Source organism: Rhamphochromis sp. 'chilingali', assembly GCF_963969265.1.
Source record: "Rhamphochromis sp. 'chilingali' genome assembly, chromosome: 17".
NCBI lineage: Eukaryota > Metazoa > Chordata > Actinopteri > Cichliformes > Cichlidae > Rhamphochromis > Rhamphochromis sp. 'chilingali'.
The window spans coordinates 35,222,720-35,243,502 of record NC_137944.1 but is presented as its reverse complement, the minus strand read 5'-3'; the positions used below and the strand labels follow the sequence as shown (position 1 = coordinate 35,243,502).

Here is a 20,783-nt window from a genome sequence, read left to right as displayed (position 1 = left end):
ATCGAGTCGTCCGACTGGAAAAAAAAACTGTGTTCAAAAGAAACAAGCAAATACGTGGCTTAACGCGGTTAGTTTCGTTAACTCACGCGAAATAAATGTTTATTGAGTCCCACTGATTTATCACCCACGGCACGCGATCGTGATAATACCGCGCTCGGTTAATAATACGATATTTTTGCTAACTACGAGGTGGAACTTTAGATTTGTATTTTTTTTTTTTTGACGTTAGCGTAAGTTGGCCGCAATGGCGGAGGGAACCGCGACCGCTGCTGGAGCTGGGCCCGATGTAAACACAGCTGGGAACCCGACAGAAGTCGCCATGGCGTATTTACAGGACGAGGTAAGATGTTCTTTTTCTGCGTGACGCCTGCGTTCAGTTTCACGGAGGTAATCGCAGGTGAGCGCAAGCTTTAGCTGCGTGAAGCTCAAAGAAGCTGTTAGCAGGTGGACTCATTCTACGGAGCGCTGCTGCTGCTGGATGCTAATGGGAAGCATTGACTTCCTTTTTCTGAGGAGGAAAAGGCGATTTATGTTTATCAGTTGTCGTTCTGGTCCCGCATTAATAATCCTGATTATGGCTGATTATTGATTATTATCAGATTTGGACTGTTTTGCTGCATCAGTCAGTTTGTTATTGGTTTAAGTCTGTCATACAAACACAGCGGAGGTGGTGTGTGCAACGGCTAGAAAACAGATGTTTATTCAGTCAACTTCTCTCTGTGTAAATACGCACATCGGACACTTTATTAGGTACACCTTGATGTAACCGGGATGGAGCTCATTTTTCCTTCAGTCGGTTTAAGTCTTCAGATTCAGCTGTTGATAACATTCCTCAGAGATTTTGGTCCATGTTGACATGACATCATTATGACATCAGCACACAGTTGCTGCAGACTTGTCAGCTGCATCCATGATGAGAATCTCCCATTCCACCACATCCCAAAGATGCTCTTTTGGAGTGAGATCACATAAGAGAAGAGTTTTATTGTCATTGTAAGCAGCAGCACAGAACACAATAAAAATTAATTAATACATGGCCACTAATCCAACTCTGCTGACTGTTGAGGCCAACTGAGTACAGTGAACCCATCGTCACATTCAGGAAACCAGTTTAAGATGGTCTGAGCTTTGAGACAGGGTGTGTTATCCTGGTGGACACTGAGGTTATGCAGGGATGGGAATGGAAATGTTTTTTTCATCTTCTGTGTCCAGTTTTGGTGAGTCTGTGCGAACTGTAGCCTCAGTTTCCTCTTCTTAGCTGACATGAGTGACACCAGCTGTGGTCTTCTGCTCCCGTAGTCCATTTGCTTATGCTGTTCCTTGGTTGTAAGTCGGGCTCAAAGCAGTCTGGCCGTTCTCCTCCAGTGAGCTGCTGTGCGCAGAAGGTCTTTTTCCGACCTTTTGTGTAGGGCTGTTCGATGTAACGATATGTATGGGATGACGATATAAAAACGTCTATCGTTTCATTTTACGCTGTCGATTGTTTCGTGGTGTCGCAAAATAAACTGTTTACGGCAATATTTTCTCACCGTTCTGATGGTGACTGTAGTGGCTGTATTCATTTATTAAAGTTCTCTTTCTCTTATGTTTAATATAACCACACTACAGACGGACAAGCGCCTGTTTTTATGCGTTGTCGTTAGCAACAGCGACGGTAACAGCATTGCATGTCCGCTTGTTTATTTTCCACATAAACCTTTCACAATAAAGCTCAAGATCCTGTTGAGACTTTTCAAAATAAACCGAATCACGTGAAAGAGCAGATTATTTACGGATGAGAAGTAAAAAAAGAGCCGCCAGGTGCTAAAAAATAAACCTTAGACTCGTTTCATCACTCGACTCCAGCTACACGACACGCAGCTGGAAACACTTCACGCAAGTCGAGCTGCCCGAGATTCACAGAATTTACAGAAAATGTTACACGTTTGTGATTTATATCGTTACCGGACGATAGAATTCTTATATCGGGATATGAGATTTTGGTCATATCGCACAGCCCTACTTCTGTGTAAACTCTGCAGTTGTGGGACAATCCCGGCAGATCAGCAGATTCGGAAACACTCAGACCAACATACCACCCTCGCAGTCACTTAGATCACCTTTTCTCCACATTCTGATGCTTAGTTTGAACTACAGCAGGTCATCTGTACATGTCCACAGGTCTAGATATTTGAGTTAAAGGACAGACAAACAGGTGTACCTAACAAAGTGGCCAGTAAGTGTATGTTTTCTCATTGGCTGGAATAAACAAGTGAGTGAATGAAAACCAAAGAAAGCTTTAATGTCAGTAAGTTTTGACAGTTTCATCCTGTTAATTATCACCACTGAAGACACACTGGTTGTGTTTCACCCAGAAGACTGAAGCAGACATCGCTAACCTGAACCTGGGAGAGCTGGACATCACTACGGACGAGTTTATCCTGGATGAAGTGGACAGTAAGGAAAAGACTTCATATTAAAGCTCGGCTGAGGTGGCACTTGTTACAGCTTCCTCGGTGCTGCCTTGCTTGAAGGTTTCGCTTGTCACTAACTGTTGTTCCCTTTTGTCTGCTGCAGTTCACATTCAGGCCAACCTGGAAGACGACCTGGTGAAGGAAGCGCTCAAAACAGTGAGAACTGAAAGAACAGAAGTCTAATATATAACACGTCCTCTGCTCTGACGTCCGGGCCTGGTTGTCTCCCTCCTCCCGGTCTCCCTCAGTTGTGGTTTCTTTGCAGCAGTGATGTTTTGGTTTGCTGCTGCTGTGTGTGCGTGCGCGCGTGCGTGCGTGCGTGCGTGCGTGCGTGCGTGTGCGTGCGTGTGTTTGTGTGCTGCTTTCTACGAACACTTTGTCTGTAGAAAGCAGCAAAGGTAGAAAATCTAACCTAAGAGTTAAGCTGACGCTTTTAATGTGAAGGGATTTGTTACTTTTGTTTTGAAAGGTGCTATAAAATAATTATTACTCTACACTTCCTCTTTCAAAGCACAGATAATACATTTCAGTTTCCTCCCGTCGGTTTTCAGGGTGTCGACCTCCGTCAGTACTCCAAACAGGTGGAGGCAGAGCTGCAGAGGATTGAACAAGCCTCCATCAAAGACTGTATCCTTCACAGCTCCCAGTTTGAATACCTTCACCTAATAATGTATAACCACACACTAACACCCGTCACTGATGATGTTTTCCTGAGCGCTCATCGTGCAGACATCAAAGAGAGTCAGAACATTGCCCTGCTGCACAACCAGATCACTGCCTGTGACTCCATCCTGGAGGTGAGACGACTGAGACAGACAGAAAATAATCATGTGTGGCATTTATACAGAAAACTCTTGCTGGGATGGAGTCTTGTGGATATTTGAGAGTGATTCGAGTTTTCTGTGAAGGAGTTGAGACGCGTTTTGTTTCCCTGTCACATCTTCTGAGCTGAGTTCTCACAGAAGCGTCAGCAGAAGAACACGTCTTCACTGTGCAGCTGTGCAGAGGCGGGACAGATGTACCTGAGAGACACCTTCCTGTCATTCTGCACCCTTACGTCAGTTTTCTGCACACAAGCTTAAAGTAATAAAGGCGCTTTACGTCACAGTGTGCTCACTAAAAGCAGCACGGCTGCTGTGGTTACTCGTCGCTCTGCATCAGAGCGGATTCTTTTCCGTCCTCGGTGCTCAGTTAAGTTTTTAGGTGGGTCCAGTTCAAGTGGGAAAGTGAGAGGCGGGCACTTTTTCAAACTGTCATGGGAGCGCTGTCCTCTTGTTAAAGCAGATTCAGTCTAACCTCACGGCTGTGTGTCTCTCAGCGTATGGAGGGCATGCTGAGCGGCTTCCAGAGCGACCTGTCCTCCATCAGCAGTGAGATCCAGACCCTGCAGCAGCAGTCGGTCAGCATGAACGTGCGGCTGAAGAACCGGCAGGCCGTGCGCAGCCACCTCAGCCAGCTGGTGGATGAGCTGGTGGTGCCCGGGGCCATGATCTCGTAGGTTTGACGGCTGTCGCCGCAAAGAAAAAGTGTCTGTATTGTAATGAGTGATTTGTTGGATGGCGCTCAGTTTGCAGAGACCTCAGAGTTGTTCCTGATGGATTAACCAGCCATCAGTGGTTTGTGGTGATTGCATGACTTAATCTGCTGGTCGTGTGTGTTGGCAGCACCATCCTGGACAGTCCTGTGACGGAGCAGGAGTTTCTGGAGCAGCTCCACGAGCTCAACACTAAGATCAACTTTGCCAAAGAGCTGAGCTTCAGAGAGACGCTGGCTTGCTCCGACATCCAGGACATCGTGGACCGCCTCAAACTCAAGGTGAGAGACGGGCAGGAGGAAAGTTCCCGACTCTTTGGAATCACGTTTACAGTTAAAGTCCATAACAAACAGGAAATGAGAGGAAGTCCTCATTAATAAGTCAGAAACCTGCTGAGCTGCTCTCCTGAGGTCTTTCAGGCAGAGCGCTTAATGTACCCGCGCCACACGAAGGCGTTTAACTCATTCCTCTGCCTACTTATCAGGTTTTATATCTTTGTGCTTATATCCACACTCTTTGTTCTCCTCAGGCCGTGTCAAAGATCAGAGAGTTCATTCTTCAGAAGATTTACTCCTTCAGGAAACCGATGACCAACTACCAGATCCCACAGAACACTCTGCTGAAGTACCGGTGAGCACAGCTGAGCTTCTGCACATTTCTGACATAAATCTGAGCGTTCGGGTCCACTCACAGTCTGCATTACGCTGAACCTACAGACGTCTTTTCTTTGTCGCTTCTGTCCATTTAAAGAGCAAGAAGTCCATTTTTACACCCGAGGAACTGAAACGTCTTTAAAAACACTGGTTTCTGTTCCGCTCCTCGTTTGTCACGTGACGCAGAATCCTGAGCGCCACATGGTTCACGGGGCGGATCCAGGTGAAGTCTGTGCAGAGACTCCTCTGTATCCTCAGGTGTATTTACCTGCTGCTTTACCAACACTACACTTAGTTTTGTTTTTATTGATTTGAGTTATTCGATATGTTGGACTGTTGATAAGTCTGTGCACACGTCTGCGTTAGTTTTATTTGAGGTGAGTTTTTAAACTTAAAGGTGGACGTAGTCACGGCGACGTCACTCGCTGACATCACGTTTCCACCTTCTGTTTCCTGACCTGGAAGCTCCACCCATCTTTTTACCGTCTGTTTGTTATTTTTTTGTTGTGTTGAACTTGTTTTTAATTGTGCGTTAGAAATAACTGGACACAAAGTGAAGAAGCTGATCGATGCTGTTGTTGTTTTCACTGCAGGTTCTTCTACCAGTTCCTTCTGGCCAATGAGAGAACGGTCGCCAAGGAGATCCGAGACGAGTACGTGGACACCATGAGCAAGATTTACTACAGTTACTTCAAGTCGTACAGCGGCAGGCTGCTCAAAGTGCAGGTGGGTGAGCGGCGGGGTCGCGCCCTCGCTGTGTTTGTGTCGACGTGGCTGCACGCCGTCGTCGTGTGGATAACAGCTGATGTTTGCGTGTCCCGCAGTACGAGGAGGTGGCAGACAAAGACGACCTGATGGGAGTCGAGGACACAGCCAAGAAAGATATCCTTCACGGTCTGTTGTTTGTGTCACGCCTGCTCACCGTGTGCGCGGCGCTCTGACGCCTGCTTCACATTTTCAGACTGTTTGAGGCTCCTTGACTCGCCGCTGCAGGTTTCTTCTCCAAACCGTCTCTGAAGAGCAGGAACACCATCTTCACTCTGGGCCAGAGGGGGGCCATCCTGAGCCCGGCCGAGCTGGAGGGGCCCATCCTGGTCCCGCACACGGCTCAGAGAGGAGACAGCAGGGTGAGAGACGGCGCTGCCGCAGATCGAGCTGCTCAACCCAAACGCATCCTGCAGATCTGCCATTTACAAGAAAATAAAATTCCCTGTGAACAAACCAGCGTCTGTAGCACGAGACACGCCCCCTTCAGGACAAACAGGATGCACGTCCTCGCTTTTAATGAGACGGGAATGATTTTAGGATCCAGTTTAAATTCCAGCTGAGCTCCGTTGCTCAGCGCTGACATCTTGTGGCAGATTATGAGATTTTTAATTTTCACTGCAGTTTGGGAGCAGTGACCTCGTCATAGACACAGACGGAAACAGCTGCAGAGGTCTGCAGTCTTTGTAGTCAGCTGAAGGGGGCGTCCTTTAAGGGCGTGTCCACTCTGTGATTGACAGGTTGTTGCCATAGAAATGTGTAGTTTTTGTTGTTGCGCTCAGCAAATTGTTTCAGACTCCGAGATGGCGACAGTCACAGCGCTGAACACGAGACTTCACAAACTAATGGGTGACATCACAGCGTGTCCATCGTTTAGCTACAGTCTGTGCAGCCGATCTGTGCCACGGAGGTCGTCTGAGGTCTAACTCTCCCTCTCGCTCTCCACAGTATCCCTATGAGACGCTGTTTCGCAGCCAGCACTACGCTCTGCTCGACAACGGCTGCAGAGAATACCTCTTCCTGTCTGACTTCTTCATGGTGGCTGGAAACTCCGCCCTCGACCTCTTCAACAGCATCATGGGAAAGACTCTCAGCATGTTCCTGGTGAGAACCCCGCCTCCTGTCAGAGCTGCAGGCTTCCCTCTCTTTCCTCTCCAGCAGAAACGTTTGTTTGGTCAATTCAAACCACATTTATTATCCGACCTTGTCATAAACAGGCTTTGAGCAGCGTGTTTTGTTTTGCTATCACTGATATTCAAAGCACTGATGTAACAGGACACGCTGGTATAAACAGCTGTGTTCTCCGTGAGTTTGTCACTAAGCAGAATCCTCGGGTGATAAACTAAACACATGTTCAGCAGAGAGGAGGAACATGTTGAGTTTTGCTGTGCAATCTGCAAACATCTCAGTCCTGGAAATGCTGAAGAAATTCAGGTAAAAGGGAAGTGCATGCAGTGATGTTTTTAAGTGGAGCCACTGGTGTTCCTGGGGGTCACAGTTCAGCTTACATGAAACCAAACTTAAAGTCATAAAAACCAAAAAAGCTCCTGAGCGACAGTCGTGCAGCGCGTGGCTGCAGCGTGCGGCTGCACGACTGTCGCTCAGGAGCTTTTTTTGCTCGTGGCTGCAGCGCGTGTCAGCCCCGCTCTCTGTCTCCTCCTGCAGAAGAGCATGTCCACCTACGTGTCCGACTGCTACGACAGCATCGCCGTCTTCCTCTGCATCCACATCATCCTCCGGTTCAGAGCCATCACGGCCAAGAGGAACATCCCAGCTCTCGACAAGTCAGTCTCCTCCTCTGTTCCTGTAGTGTTGCTGTACTCTGACTCTTTCAGTGTCTCCACCTCCTCCCAATCCCACCATCTCCTGTTTAGCTGATAAGTGCTCGTGGTTACATCAGCCGGTGTCACACGGCTGTTTGCAGCTGGGCGGCGTACAGACGCTTCCTCTGCAGAGAGGGAGGTGTTCAGATTGATGGAGGCTGATGGTGTTGGTGCTGTCTGTCAGGTACTGGGAGGCGGTGCTGGAGCTGCTGTGGCCGAGGTTTGAGCTCATTCTGGAGATGAACATCAGCAGCATCAGAAACACAGACCCTCAGAAACTGGGAGTACTGGACACCAGACCACACTACGTATGTACACACACTGCACATCGCACAGCACTGTGTTTGCTGCACACTCCACTCACACGGCTGTGTGTGTGTGTGTGTGTGTGTGTGTGTGTGTGTGTGTGTGTGTGTGTGTGTGTGTGTGTGTGTGTGTGTGTGTGTGTGTGTGGTTTCAGATCACTCGCCGTTACGCAGAGTTCTCCTCAGCCATCGTCAGCATCAACCAGACGTTCCCCAACGAGAGGACCAACGCTCTGCTGGGACAGCTGCAGGTAACACACAGACACACACACACACACACACACACACACACACACACACACACACACACACAGACACACAGACACACAGACACACACACACACAGACACACACACACACAGACACACACACACACACACAGACTGAATTTGTGTTCAGTGATTTGTTGTGATTCTGTCTCCAGATTGAGGTTGAAAACTTCGTGCTGAAGATGGCGGCAGAGTTCCCGTCGAGGAGAGATCAGCTCATCTTCCTCATCAACAACTACGACATGATGCTCAGCGTCCTCATGGTGAGCGCCACGACCAGCACCATCAACAACACGACACTCCCCTCAGGATCTGTGCTGACGTGGGGAAAATATTCTGTTTATGGAAAAGAAAAGTTGGATTTCTGTGTGGCTGATGGTGCTGCTGGTGTTTCTCTGCTGTGTCCAGGAGAGGGCAGCAGACGACAGTAAAGAGGTGGAAGGCTTCCAGCAGCTGCTGCTGGCCAGAACTCAGGTAAATATGATCATCGTCACCGTGGGTCACTCAGCTGTTTCACTCAGGTTTCTGATGTCATGCTTATTTCAGAAGGTTTTCATATTTCCCTTCTGCAAGTAATAACTTTGAATAGTTTTATGTCCCTTCTGTTTAAGGTGTGTGTGTGTGTGTGTGTGTGTGTGTGTGTGTGTGTGTGTGTGTGTGTGTGTGTGTGTGTGTGTGTGTGTGTGTGTGTTTCCTTTGGAAGCATCTTGTGAACACTGGCATTACTGAATAATAATTCACTTGCTGCTGACAGAGGACGTACGAAGCACGTTCTCATTACTGCGTGCACAGCCTGTCACCCAATAGCGACATCTGCTGGATGCAGATATATTGCATGTGACAGTGGGGGAGGAGTCTGTGAGGGTGGAGCAGACGACACTGTGATGTGTAGCCAGAGTGGAGACATGAGCATGCAGGTAGCGAGGCAGAGAAGGTGGATGAGCTTAAATACCTGGGGTCAACTTTCCAAAGAGAGACGAAGAACAGAGTGCAGGTAGGGTGGAGCGGGTGGAGACGAGTGACAGAAGGAGAACAGCAAGGGTGAGAGACTGTTTAAAGATGGTAGTGAGACCTGCTGTGGTGATTTGGAGACAGTGGAGGCCGAGCAGCAGAGGTTCAGATGTTCACTGAGAGTAAGAAGGATGGAGATGAGTCCATGAGAGGGACAGCTACGAGTCAGAGAGGCTGAGGTGGTCTGAGCATGTGCAGAGGAGGGAGGGAGGTTATGATGGAGCTGCCAGGCAGGAGGAGACGAGGAGGACCTGAGAGGATGTAGTGAAGGAGGACATGCAGAGGGTTGGAGGTGGAGGCAGCAGGTGATCTGCTGTGGTGAAAATATTTTCACACTTTATAAACGTGTAACAGCTTAGGTCAGCGTGCACGTGAACGGCTGTTTTAAGCTTGAAAGTACTTTTACTAGATTTCTAAGTAACTTCGAACACTTTAGTTCCTGATCCTGTCGTCTTCCTTCCTCCTCTCGTCCTCTGCAGGAGTTCATCGAGGAGATTCTCTCTCCGCCGTTCGGAGGGATGATCGCCTTTGTGAAGGAGGCCGAGGCGCTGATGGAGAAAGGGCAGCTGGACCGGCTGAAGAACGACGAAGGTGAGAAAATATCTTTACCTTTGCTGTGAAGGTTCAGGTGTCACATGTGAGATGGTGTGCTTTGGCCTGCTGTGTTTGAAAGAGGATGTGAGTAAAGCTGTCGTCTGATTGGCCGATTCCTTTCTGTCTGTTATTTCTACAGTTAGCTCACCGTGATGTCAGAATCCGTAATGATGACGTGGCCGGATTAGATTCAGGAGTAAATCGAGCTGGTTATTCGTTTTGGTTTCCGCGTCATCGTCTGCGGCTGTCAGCGGCAGAGCGAGCGTGCTTCTCTCACCTCAGCCTTGGGTTTTGTTTTCCAGAGTAACCAGCAGCTTTATTTCCCTTTCAGTCTTTGTGCTTTCATGTCAGTCAGAGTCAGGTTCCCACTTCCTGTTCACCACGTCGTGTGTGCTCGCCGTGGTTCTTTGTTTTGTTTGACCAGCATGTTTGACAGGAAGCTGACCCCAGCAACACGATGGCAAGGAAACCGAGAGTCAGCATGCACACGGAAACTGAAACTTAATGCGTGTGTGTGTGTGTGCGTGTGTGTGTGTGTGTGTGTGTGCAGCTCGAATCACTCAGCTGGTTCGGGGGTTTTCCAGCACATGGAAACAGTCGGTGGAGGCGATGAGTCAGGACGTCATGAGGTCCTTCACCAACTTCAAAAATGGAACCAGCATCATCCAGGTGAGCCGGGCGGCAGGTGTGCCACACAGCCTCTGTGGGCTAACTGTGCCGTGACACCAGGTTTCCAAAGGGACAAAAACATACAAACTGGCTACAAAGTGACACAAAATTTAAAACAAAGATTTAAAACGACGACAAAAACGACACAAAAGGTCCAAAAAGTGAGAAAATGTCTCCAAACGGATGCAAAACAGTGAAGAAAAATAAATGGTCAATAAAGTATAAAATAACCTGCAGAGGCGTGTGAGAGTGAAACGAGACACACTAAACAATGTTAAAGAAGATTAAACTGAGAACAAAACATGCACATTTTCATATTTGAGAAGCAGAACTCATCAATAAAAACAGGAACAATGATGTTTGTAACCATGAGTGTGTCTGACTGCACAGTCACAGCAACATCAGTGCTAGAGTGGATGCACGACCAACACAGCCGGGTTCTAATTCGCCGGCTCTCTGCTTCAGGCTCTGAGCGCGCTCGCATTAATAAGGCGTGTTTCATGCGCCCACTCACAGAACTGACGCCTGCTTCAGACACAGTGGGGACACAAACCTGTGGTTCTAGTTCAGCTTCACAAGCTGAGAAGAAACGCGCTGTAAATGGTTTGAACTTCAGGTTATGTGTTTAGTTTTACTAACGTGAGTCACATCCTCCTCCCGCAGGGCGCCCTGACGCAGCTCATCCAGTACTACCACGGCTTCCACAAAGTCCTGAACCAGCCCACGTTCCGCAGCCTGGCCGTCCGCTCCGAGCTCATCAACCTCCACCACCTCATGGTGGAGGTCAAGAAGCACAAACCCAACTTCTAACGGGACGCCTTCGTCGGGGTCGGGGGTCAGAGAGCCGGCGAACGCACCGACGCTCCTGCGGGTGGAGGTGACGGTTCTCTGCAGCCGACCGCTGCTTCGTCTTCTTTTGTGTGAAGTTTGGAGAGTGTCAAGAAAGACTTTTGTCTCCAGATGAAGGAGCCGTGTCGAAGGTCAGAGGAGGAGAGTGAATTTTAATTCCATGACTTTAAAAACTGTGAAGAAGCCAGTGAACCACGGACGCTCGGCCACGTTGCCCCTGTCAGGGAAACGTTTGGCCCTCCTGGCTCTACAGTGACTGTGGGGGTGTGCAGGGTTCTTTGGCTTCTGTTACAGCAACAGCAAAACTTCCAATTAAATGCTAATTCAACCTAATGTAAATGAATGTCTAATAATCACATTGAATGAAGAATAAAATGATGATCCCCGATAGAAGCGATGAAGGCCGTGCAGCTTTCAGTAACTGAGCTTCAGTTTGTGAGATGATCAATAATCTATCAGCTGTTTTGATTGGCTCGCTGCTCTAATCAGACGGGAGCACGTCTGTGGAACACGTTACTGAGACTGACGCTGAAAGGACAAAATGTTTGTTCAGCAGGTCCAGTGTTTAGACTCAAACCGTCTCGCTCCGCCCACCGTCTCTGTGAGGCTCCGCCCACCAGCTTCATTAGAAAAACGACATTTAAACTAGATTAGCAGGTCTGCTTAGTTCAGTCTCAGCCTCCAGCCAGTGTGGAGCTCTGAAACACTGCAGTTCCTCCCACGACCACCAGAGGCCGACTCCCAGCAGTGAGCACCGTGTTACAGGTTTACAACTGTATTTTCTAACTCACCTGTTTAAACTGTAATTGATTAGGGGCGTGGCCTCTTTGACTGTCAGGCAGCTGCTAACTGGACCTGTGCACCGTGTTTGCTTGTGCTGTGGCTCCATGCTTTGATCCAACAATCATATTTAAGCTTCGTCACATGATCCCACTCCATCTTTCATCTACAGTCTGAAAACATCAGCGCTGACGGTGTTTCATAGAAGTGATCCATCACGCTAACACGATCTCGTTATATGCTGTACAATCTGGGGAATGGTGCGGTTTTATGGGAACTATTTTCAGTGGCGGATGAATCCACATGTGGTTCTCTGACCGTGTGTGAGCAGGAGAGTGTTTTAATAGATTTGTTGGTGAGGAGATGAGGATCCTCCTGCAGACAGTGTGTCGTGTTATTGATGTGAATCTGTGTGAAGTCTAACAATGAGAGTACAACACCAGTCTGTCTGTGCGCTTTATTTATTGTTGTTATTCACAAAGATCATCGTAATAATTTAAATGATTATAGTTCATGGAAAGCAGTCTGAATGTCACCAACACCACAACACAGCAAATACCACAGCGTCCTCAAACGCACCGCGGTGCGACCAGACCGATAACTGAAGCTCTCGGACATCGTTTGATTTAACTGCGTCTGACTGGATACAGAATCAAAGACTGTTTAAAGCGACGACCCAAAGCTACAGCGACCACATCGATAAAGGCTTCTAAGTGCAGAGAAGTGACGAGAAAAGGCTAAAGAAGATTAAAAGAACTTGAAATTATGAAAAATCATTAGAAGTGTTTCTTAGTGGAAAACGATGAGGCTGGACGAAGCTCAGCACACCACAGATGCCCCTGAGCCCGAAACACCAGCTGATCTGTTTATCCACAGCGGGCGGCGTCTTTGTTGCCATGGTGATGTTGGACACGGGGCAACGAGCGATTTAAAAAAGAGTTTTGTTGCAAATGTAACGAGTTTTATTCTAAACGTAATACTTTCATTGAAAACGTTTTCATCTTCTCTGGATTTGTCTGGCTGACTGATCTGCAGTGGCTCCGCCCTTTGTGCGCAGACACTCTTCACACATAGATGAATCTGACAGTGCTTTTTGTCCATTTAGTACATTTAACAAAATATATCGTATATATTACATATATCTCTCTTTACATTCTTAACTGTTGAAATCCTCGGCCGGAGCAGTCACTTCCTCATAAGGCACCATTTCCAAAAGGTTAATGAGCTGCTGATGTGCTCCGCCCTCCGTCATCACACTTTGCCTCATTCATTTACCTCTTTATCACGGTGATTCCCCCCCCCAATAAACTCTGACCCCTGGGCAGGAAAGTGCTGATTTCCCACGGTCAGTGAAGGAGACCCAAACATAAACGTTTCAGGTCATTTTCTGCTCGTCTTCTGAGTGTTTTAGAGCTCCGAGGACTTTTACAGTCTATGTGGTGGTGCTATCATTACTAATGGGATCTGCAGATGCAGACGTTCACACTGAGCTGTTTGACTGTTTTGTGCGGAGAAGTTTTGGTGAAACAGGTCAGAGTTTCTCTGATTCGTTGACGTTGTTTTGAATCTTTCACTCATTTCGCTCGGAAAATGAGTGAAACTGTTCCATCTGTGTCTCCGTTGGATCGGCAGTGGTTTCCGTGGTGACGAGGTCTGGTGCTTCTCTAGCACAGAGGTGATCACTTCACTGCAGGGGTCTCCATAATGAAATAAAGAGCTAAAAAGGCAAAGAGTCATGATGGAGGAGGATTTTCTCAAATCTGGCAACCTAAAAGGTGCCTTTTGTAAATGACGCCTTATCAGGATCGGAGCGTGGCTTATTTAGAAGTGAACAAACAGAGGCAGGCTGCAGGTTTCCATCCATCGTAGTGTCAATCTACACCTAAGAACAAACCTGCGTCGCAGTCTGAGCCGCGGCTGCGTTTCTAAGAAGCCGGCCGATGATTGAGGGTCACAAGAAAAAATGAACACACACACACACACACACACACACAGCTCTCAAACTGGTGAACTGTCACCATCTGCTGCCTGTAATGTGCAGGAGTCACGTGTGCAGCTCGTGCAGAGGAAACTCAGAGAAGCTGAAGAGTTTGGAAACTCAGGACGAGAACCGCCAGGGTGAGAAGAGCTGAACAGCTGCTTTTGGCAGCAACATCTGGAAAGACATCAAAGTGAGAACACAGAGGGTTTTTTAATTTAATGTCCTTAAAAATCACTCTTCAGATGCAGACCCTGATTCATGGGCACCATGCAGGTGCTTTCCTCACCTGTGGGAACGTACTCCAGCTTCTCCTGGACTCTCCGGTCAGGACGGGCTTGTGCTGTGGGACAGACAGGTAGATGTGATGATGATGCACACGATAGTTCCAGTAAAAGCACAGGTCAAACGGCTTCAGTTATTCTGTGTCGTCAGCTGACTCTGTTGGACGCTCGGGGCTCAACTTTCTCTATTTCTGGTTCTTCAGCAGAAACGCCGACGCGGTCCAAAAAAACCATTTCCTGTTTTAAGTTTGTACTTTAATTCTCCGTTTGCGGCAAAGCGGAGCGTTCCCACGCTTCGGTGTCGAGCGCTCTTAATCGTAGACGGCGCTGGTGCTCAGATTCACCGTGTGGACAAAACGCCCTGTGGCGTTCACACACAAGAGCTTCCCGGTTTGAGTTTCCGCAGCCGAGCAGCTCCTGTCAGTGCTTTTGTCCATACGACGTGCACTCAGCGACTCTCAGGAGTACAACCTGCAGTACTAACTCATTTAAAGTAATCTAGGTAATCCCATTTAAGATCAATCGATAGGCTCACCATCCACAGAGAGCTGCACGGTGCTGACGGCGAGGCCATGTTGGTCCAGGACTTTGTAGATTCCTTCATCTGATGGTTTTAACCTCTTCACCGTCAGTTGCTCGAGCAGCAGGTGTTTCTCCAGGCGCTGACTGTTGTTATCGCCCCTCATCCACAGGTCCGACCACGCCGAGTCGTTTCTGTGGAGAATGTAAATGCTGTCAGAACAAAAACACCGCGTCGTCCTCAGAGTGCACAAGCAACAGCAACGCGATCAGTCTGCCCACAGAGCCACAAACGTCTGCCTCCCTGTAAGAAGATCTCCCCCGCCCTCCCCTTGCATCCTGGCGCAGTGCATGCTCTGTGCAGCAGCACATCTGTGGGTTTATCCCAAAATGAAATCTGTCTGCCGTGAAAGTTTCTGCTTTGCACGAATCATTTTCCCCAAACGCCACATTCTGTCTCTGTCAGCACCAATTACAGGATGAGTCAGAGCAGCCAGCAGCCTTTGATTCGAGACACAAACTGTCGTTTTATTAAGCAGTAGGCGAGCTTTTACGTCAGCGGGGGAAATAAAGAGCTGAGGGGAGGAAGCGTGAGGGTGGGAGATGAACAAATCCACCACCAGCGTCTCCACCTGTCGGCAGGTGAGCAGCTCACCTGGCCTGGAAGACCACTCTGACTGAGTGACGGGTGTAGAGCTGCAGGACCATGTCCTCGCCCGGCTGATGGAACTGAGAGGATTTATGATCTGAAACAAAAGAGCCATCAATGAACAGATGAAATACTCCAGGAACGACATCAGAAGGAGACTGTCGAGACTCCAAGGAGACGATGTCAAACACTAACCGCCCACAAGCAGCCTGACGCCCTGAATGAAGACCCGAGTTCTTGCGGACCTCTTTCCGTCCACCACCATGAAGCTGTCGTAGCGCCCCGTGTCTCCGAGCTGAACGTCGCTGATGATCAGGGAACAATTCCCCGACCCCAGCTTCTCCTCGGGCACCCTCACCCGGCCCTCAAACTCCGGCGCCTGCCACTTCTCGTCCCCGCGCTGTTCGAACACCGTGTCGGACGGGGTCACCCACTGGACGTGGCAGACGGGCAGAGCCGCCTCACCCAGGTGGGACTTCCAGCTGCAGGGAAGGATCGCCTGGTCCCCCGCCATGTAGGAGATGGACAGCATGGCGGAGGAAAGAGAAGAGGAGTCTGCAGAAAGAAACACAGCAAGAACATCCTGTGAACAGGGACGTGGGATTGACCAGTTCTGACCTCAGAGTGTGACGCTGATACTCACCAACTAAAGCTCCGGTCTGGAGACACTGTATGAGTATGAAAAACCTAAAGAAACACAAGAAAATATGTCATAACGGGGTTAGACGATCAGCTTATAGAATAGAATAGAATTCAACTGTATTGTCATTGCACATGCACAGGTACAGGGCAACGAAATGCAGTTTGCATCCATCCAGAAGTGCTTAGTGATATAGATATATTACAATATATATTAGCAATAATAAAGATATGTAAGTATATTACAGAATTATTCATGAGGCTCTCTTTATTCACCTTAAATGGTCATTAGAAACACACTAGAAACACATTAGAGAGAAGTCCACGTGCCATAGCTTCCTGTCTTATAACGCCTATCATGTGGAATCTGTCCAGCCAGCTGTTTGTAGCGGTCCTGCCTGTGAGCTGCAGTGAAACTTAACTCTGACCAGCGCTCAGAAACAAAACTCAGCTTCCACATGATCCAGGCAAAGTTTCATTTCTACCCACGGACTCGTTTCCTCAGTAACGAAACTGCCATGCGCCGCGATCTCCCTGCAGGTCCCGCCCTGCAGGTCCGCAGCATCATCATCATCATCAATAATAATAGTAATAATAATAATAATAACAACAACAATAATAATCATATTTATGGTTATTTCTCCTGCAGAATGCCCCTTAAACCCAGTCTGAATTCACTCCCACCTTTCATATCCGAATAACATGTTTAGATATTACCCTGCATGTTTGCTGAATAAAAATTAAATTAAATAAATAATAAAATAAACAGGAGCAGCTGTTGCTCAGACCGGAAGTGCAGTGTGTCGTACCGGAGCCGCTCGGTGACCGTCTTCATGATGTCCGGTTCGTGGAAACTCTGCTCAGTCTTCTTCTCCGTCCCCCGCGTGCGGTTTCTCCACTCTGTTTACTCTCGGCTCCTCTGACAGCTTATCAACCCAGCGCGTGAGTTTCGATTTCCTGCGAACCTGTCAAATTAAAAGCACGGAATCAAATTCAGTGCCGACGAGTGCCGTTCTTCATCACCATCATCATCATCATCATTATAGCATTGTCGCTGCTAGTTCACATTTTGTGAAAAACGTTGTAAAAAGCGGAGAAAAGAAGATTATCCGATTCATATTATCACTGGGCTTTTATTTTGAAGCAACCGTGAGCTGCGGCGCGGAGCTCTGCAGAAACGAAACTTACCGGCTCAGCTGAGCGGAGCGCGTGAAGCTGCTGACGCCTCGGCGTGAGTTCGCGGGAACAGCGCGTGCCTTCCTTTTAGCGCTCCAGCAGCAGTGTTGGTGGTCTCTGCTGCTGCTCAGTCAAGTCCCGCTCACTTCCCCGTCCCACATTAAAACACTTTGCGCCGTCAGTCTGTGTGTCAGTCTGTGTGTCTGTGAGCGTCAGCTCCTCGCGCTGCAGACAGCTCGTGCAGCACACCTGGAGAAAACTGATCTGTATTTAAATGATGGCGGGTGTCACGTGGATCCTGACCGTTCTGTGTGAGTTTTATTTTATTTATGTTTGTTTTTATTTCAGGACTCCCTCTCAGAATGGCTGCGGGATTTCAGGCTCGTTATACAATTCCTGGGTGTGTCAGTGAGTCTCCGGCTCAGAATGCAGACCTTCCAGGGCCCGAGGGATCCGGGTCTCCTGCAGGTGTTTGTTGTGTTTCTGCTCGTTAGTTTGTCTCATGATGATCGCGTGTTTACGTTCAAGTGACCAGTGAAAGTCGGGACACGCCCCACACTGAGGGGGCAGAGTGTTGCAGGCTGACCTCGGTCTCTGACCCCGGTGCAGACCCGAGGCCTGCTGGGTGTCCTGGGACTCACCCCTCCCTGTAGCTGGACGCGTTTTTCTTTCACTTCTCTTTACCGAGAAATTACAAGTTTCACAAGTTTCAGATTTGCTCTTGTTCTTTTTAAGGCTTTGTCCAACAACAACAACAACAACAACAACAACAACAACAACAACAACAACAACAATAATAATTATAAGACTCGGGTATGTTGGAAGGGGATCTGTTTTCATTTCTCTGGATTAATCATCCTGTTGTCGCCCAGTGTTCGATAACCTGATGGTGTTTTTGATTTTTTTTTTTTTTTCAGATTTTAGCATTGAAAAACATCTTAAACTATAGTTAGACATTGTAAATCTAACTATTGTGATATTGTAAATTATAATTTACAATATATATATATATATATATATATATATATATATATATTGTAAATTATAATTTACAATATATATATATACAGCTAAGAACAGCTAAGATACTGCGCAGGACCCTCAAGCTCCCAGGCCTCTGGTAGAGGACCCGAGCTTGAAGGATAAACCGCCCGCAGGGGCGTGCTGGGTGTTTTATATATATATATAAATGTATAGATGAATGTAGATTGATAAACAGATAAACAAACAAAGCCATCCTCGAGGTTCTAAAGGAAAGTATGCTCATATTAATGATAATAAGGTACTGAAAATATGTATAATTATTATTGTTATAGTAATATTAAGAAAGTCATACTAATACTTGTGTCTGCAGTCTTCTTGTTTTTATTTTGTGATAAATTATTTCTATGAATGTTTGTTTCTGTTTCCACTTTAGTTTTTGTTGGGCAGTATTTCAGACTTTGATGGATTTTCGTATTTAAAGTCACTGATGTTTTATTGGACATTAACAGCATCATTCAGCATCTTTTCGTGGCTTAAAGCTGCTGATGAGACTTTGTGAATTATGAAAAATTGTGCTTTTTATTTTTATTATTTTATATTATCCATATTATTATTTTTATAACGAAACCTGTTTATCTGGAGTAATGGGTACATCTTTAGTGGCTGGACGGTTATTTTCTGTCTGATAATATAACTTCAGATCAATTTTAGTCTGACAAAAAATGTTTTTGTAATAAAAAAGATTTCTAAAGCTGTGGGTGTGCACAGCAGTCGCAGCAGTTTCCATGTCGACCCTCAGCCTGACTCATTGTGAGCATGTGCAGTAAACTTAACAGTATTAATGGGGAAATGATTTCTCTGTGGAAAACCATGAAGCAGGAACTGTGAGCTCTATCGAGCTGTGGAGTGCACACCTGTGACCTGTTGTGTTTTCTGTGATATGAAGGAGCCTTCGGCTGCACGCAGTCCTGACCTGTGATCACTCCTCAGGTGCTGCGGGATGTCACCTGGCTTCAGCCTCACCTGTTCACAGCTCCACCCAGGTGGTGCCGGTGGGCCACAACGTCTCTCTACTCTGTAACATGACGCACAAATATGAGATCACCTGGTACCTGCTGCGCTCAGAGCAGCTGCTGCCTCTGTTAACTGTTAAAGAGGGGAAGTTAAAAGGGCCGGACACCACTGACCATCACACAAACAACCATCGCATGAAGTGTGACGGGACGCTGCAGACCGGCCTGGTCAGCCTGGAGATCCAGGAGGTGGAGGAGGAGGATGCTGGGCTGTACTTCTGCATCGGGAGGTTTGCAGATAAGATGCACGTTAACAGAGGAATTCAGCTGACTGTGGACGGTAAGACGATCAGACGTTTCTGCTGTCAGCTCGAGCTGAGCTCAGAAACTTTTTAAACAGCAGGAACATTTCACGATACACGATGAAGATCTAACATTTCCTTTTTCAGATGTTCGTGTTGCTCTGCCTGCTGGTCCAGGCTGTCAGGCTTGGTCAGGAGGCTGTAAGATTTAAAATCATTTTCTGGATTTTCTAAAACAGTTTTGAGAGTATTTGATCATAAATGTTTACATGCTGAGTTGAGGATGACTATGGAAACAGATCAGTGGAACATGAAAGTGAGGCCGTGACCGTGGATTCTTTCTTTAAAACGATTTATGAACACTTCCCAGGAAGCAGACGTTCTGTATGACTTCTGGCTCACAGGAGGGGATATCAAGCGTGGACCTGTAGGTGGCGCCAGTCAGTAAGCGTTATGCTCTGGAGACGTGACCTCCTGATCTCTTATGGAGCTGCAGCTGGATGTTTCTGTTTGCAGCATGTGCAGCTGTCCGGGCTGCGTTCACAGCTGGGGATTAGATCACAAACTTCTTTTGTCTTCACTGAGTTTTTCCGTCAGTCGGCGTCTCTGTGTCTCAGTCACTCGTTAGGCTGCAGCGAGCTTCAGTTCTCGGCATCGATCCTCCGGGTCTGTGGACCTGTGCTGCACTCTGCCCCCACCTTCTTCAGATCAAACAAAATCGATGTGAAACGTGTGCGCTGCATGTGTGCGCTGCATGTGTGCTGATTGTGTTTTAAAGACACTAACAAAAGTTTCTATCCAAAGTCACCCAGCCTGTTTCTTTACTGTGAAAATGTTGTGAAACATAAACCAGTGCTGGAGAGTTTTCATCATGATCACACTCTTAAAGTAACAAACGGGGTTAACTTTAACTATTTTTAATACTTCCAATAAACTACAGTTTGCATTCAGAAAAACCGAACCATCAGATCAATGCTGGCACGTTTCCTCTCAGAGCAGCTAAAGACGTGAAACTGTCGAGGCTCAAGTTTCCAATAACTGCATAAATAAAAGCTCGTTCATCACAAACCAGCACAAACGTTTGACTTGTGAAGAAGGCGGGGACCGTTCCTGTGTCTAAAAGTGGAAATGTGGACATGTTCAAAGACGCAGACTTGTTTCCGACCACGAACGCACCGATTTTACTCGAAATAAACAAACTGCAGCAGTTTTTTGCCGCGTGGATCAGAAGAAAACTTGATGTTGACAAAGTTTGAAAGGTGCAGTAGGATTTCTGTTCTAGGATGTTTGTGTTGTTGATCAGCTGATGGGACAGCAAGCTGCCCCCCACAGCAGAACGGAGGCAGGGGGCCCCTCGGGGGCCCCGGGGCTCTCTGCGTTCCATGAACAGACATTTTGTGACAAACATGCTACACGTCACACACGTGTGGAAAAACGAGTGGGGTGAGTCGTCACCCCCCCTGAATCTTGTCACCGCGCGTCCACGCGTCTGCAGCCGAGCAGCTGAACACACGACGGTTTCCGTGTGCGTGCT

General features: G+C 47.5%; 3 protein-coding genes across 5 annotated transcripts in view; 2 read left to right on the top strand and 1 right to left on the bottom strand.

Moving 5' to 3' along the window:
- The first annotated feature begins 38 nt into the window (after nucleotides 1–38).
- On the top strand, nucleotides 39–12,116 carry vps52 (VPS52 subunit of GARP complex). Of its 3 annotated transcripts, none has more exons than XM_080863129.1 (20): nucleotides 39–340; nucleotides 2,358–2,436; nucleotides 2,557–2,609; nucleotides 3,005–3,080; nucleotides 3,183–3,250; nucleotides 3,772–3,947; nucleotides 4,118–4,268; nucleotides 4,517–4,617; nucleotides 5,234–5,366; nucleotides 5,465–5,522; nucleotides 5,634–5,767; nucleotides 6,354–6,509; nucleotides 7,071–7,189; nucleotides 7,413–7,536; nucleotides 7,689–7,784; nucleotides 7,958–8,065; nucleotides 8,211–8,276; nucleotides 9,293–9,404; nucleotides 9,958–10,076; nucleotides 10,740–12,116. In XM_080863129.1, exons 1-20 carry the CDS (start codon nucleotides 245–247, stop codon nucleotides 10,884–10,886), a joined length of 2,172 nt encoding a protein of 723 aa, XP_080719255.1. In that variant the 5' UTR covers nucleotides 39–244; the 3' UTR covers nucleotides 10,887–12,116. The 3 variants fall into 3 exon arrangements, with proteins under 3 accessions (XP_080719255.1, XP_080719254.1, XP_080719253.1); XM_080863128.1 differs by having other exon boundaries at nucleotides 2,355–2,436; XM_080863127.1 differs by having other exon boundaries at nucleotides 2,331–2,436.
- A 32-nt stretch (nucleotides 12,117–12,148) lies between these two features.
- Nucleotides 12,149–16,718, bottom strand: LOC308384596 (uncharacterized protein). The gene is made up of 7 exons (XM_080863133.1): nucleotides 16,584–16,718; nucleotides 15,779–15,822; nucleotides 15,331–15,690; nucleotides 15,142–15,232; nucleotides 14,503–14,681; nucleotides 13,973–14,026; nucleotides 12,149–13,860 (listed from the first exon to the last, which is right to left on the bottom strand). Exons 1-7 carry the CDS (start codon nucleotides 16,607–16,609, stop codon nucleotides 13,778–13,780), a joined length of 837 nt encoding a protein of 278 aa, XP_080719259.1. The 5' UTR covers nucleotides 16,610–16,718; the 3' UTR covers nucleotides 12,149–13,777.
- A 250-nt stretch (nucleotides 16,719–16,968) lies between these two features.
- The window catches only part of LOC308384598 (uncharacterized protein), an 11,051-nt gene continuing 7,236 nt past the window's right edge, over nucleotides 16,969–20,783 (top strand). The window contains exons 1-2 of the mRNA XM_080863135.1: nucleotides 16,969–17,261; nucleotides 18,925–19,287. Coding sequence (XP_080719261.1) covers nucleotides 17,225–17,261; nucleotides 18,925–19,287 — 400 coding nt within the window. The 5' untranslated portion in view covers nucleotides 16,969–17,224. The remainder of the gene's footprint in view (nucleotides 17,262–18,924; nucleotides 19,288–20,783) is intronic.

What these genes read in the sequence shown, in the direction of transcription:
- vps52 (XM_080863127.1), top strand. Translation starts at nt 245, where the DNA reads ATGGCGGAGGGAACCGCGACCGCTGCTGGAGCTGGGCCCGATGTAAAC. An exon ending in CTCAGAGAGGAGACAGCAGG is followed by an intron (nt 5,768 to 6,353) that starts GTGAGAGACGGC and finishes CGCTCTCCACAG; the next exon opens with TATCCCTATGAGACGCTGTT. An exon ending in AACATCCCAGCTCTCGACAA is followed by an intron (nt 7,190 to 7,412) that starts GTCAGTCTCCTC and finishes GCTGTCTGTCAG; the next exon opens with GTACTGGGAGGCGGTGCTGG.
- LOC308384596 (XM_080863133.1), bottom strand. Translation starts at nt 16,609, where the DNA reads ATGAAGACGGTCACCGAGCGGCTCCG. An exon ending in CCAGACCGGAGCTTTAGTTG is followed by an intron (nt 15,691 to 15,778) that starts GTGAGTATCAGC and finishes TTCTTTCTGCAG; the next exon opens with ACTCCTCTTCTCTTTCCTCC. An exon ending in AGAGTGGTCTTCCAGGCCAG is followed by an intron (nt 14,682 to 15,141) that starts GTGAGCTGCTCA and finishes CATTCTCCACAG; the next exon opens with AAACGACTCGGCGTGGTCGG.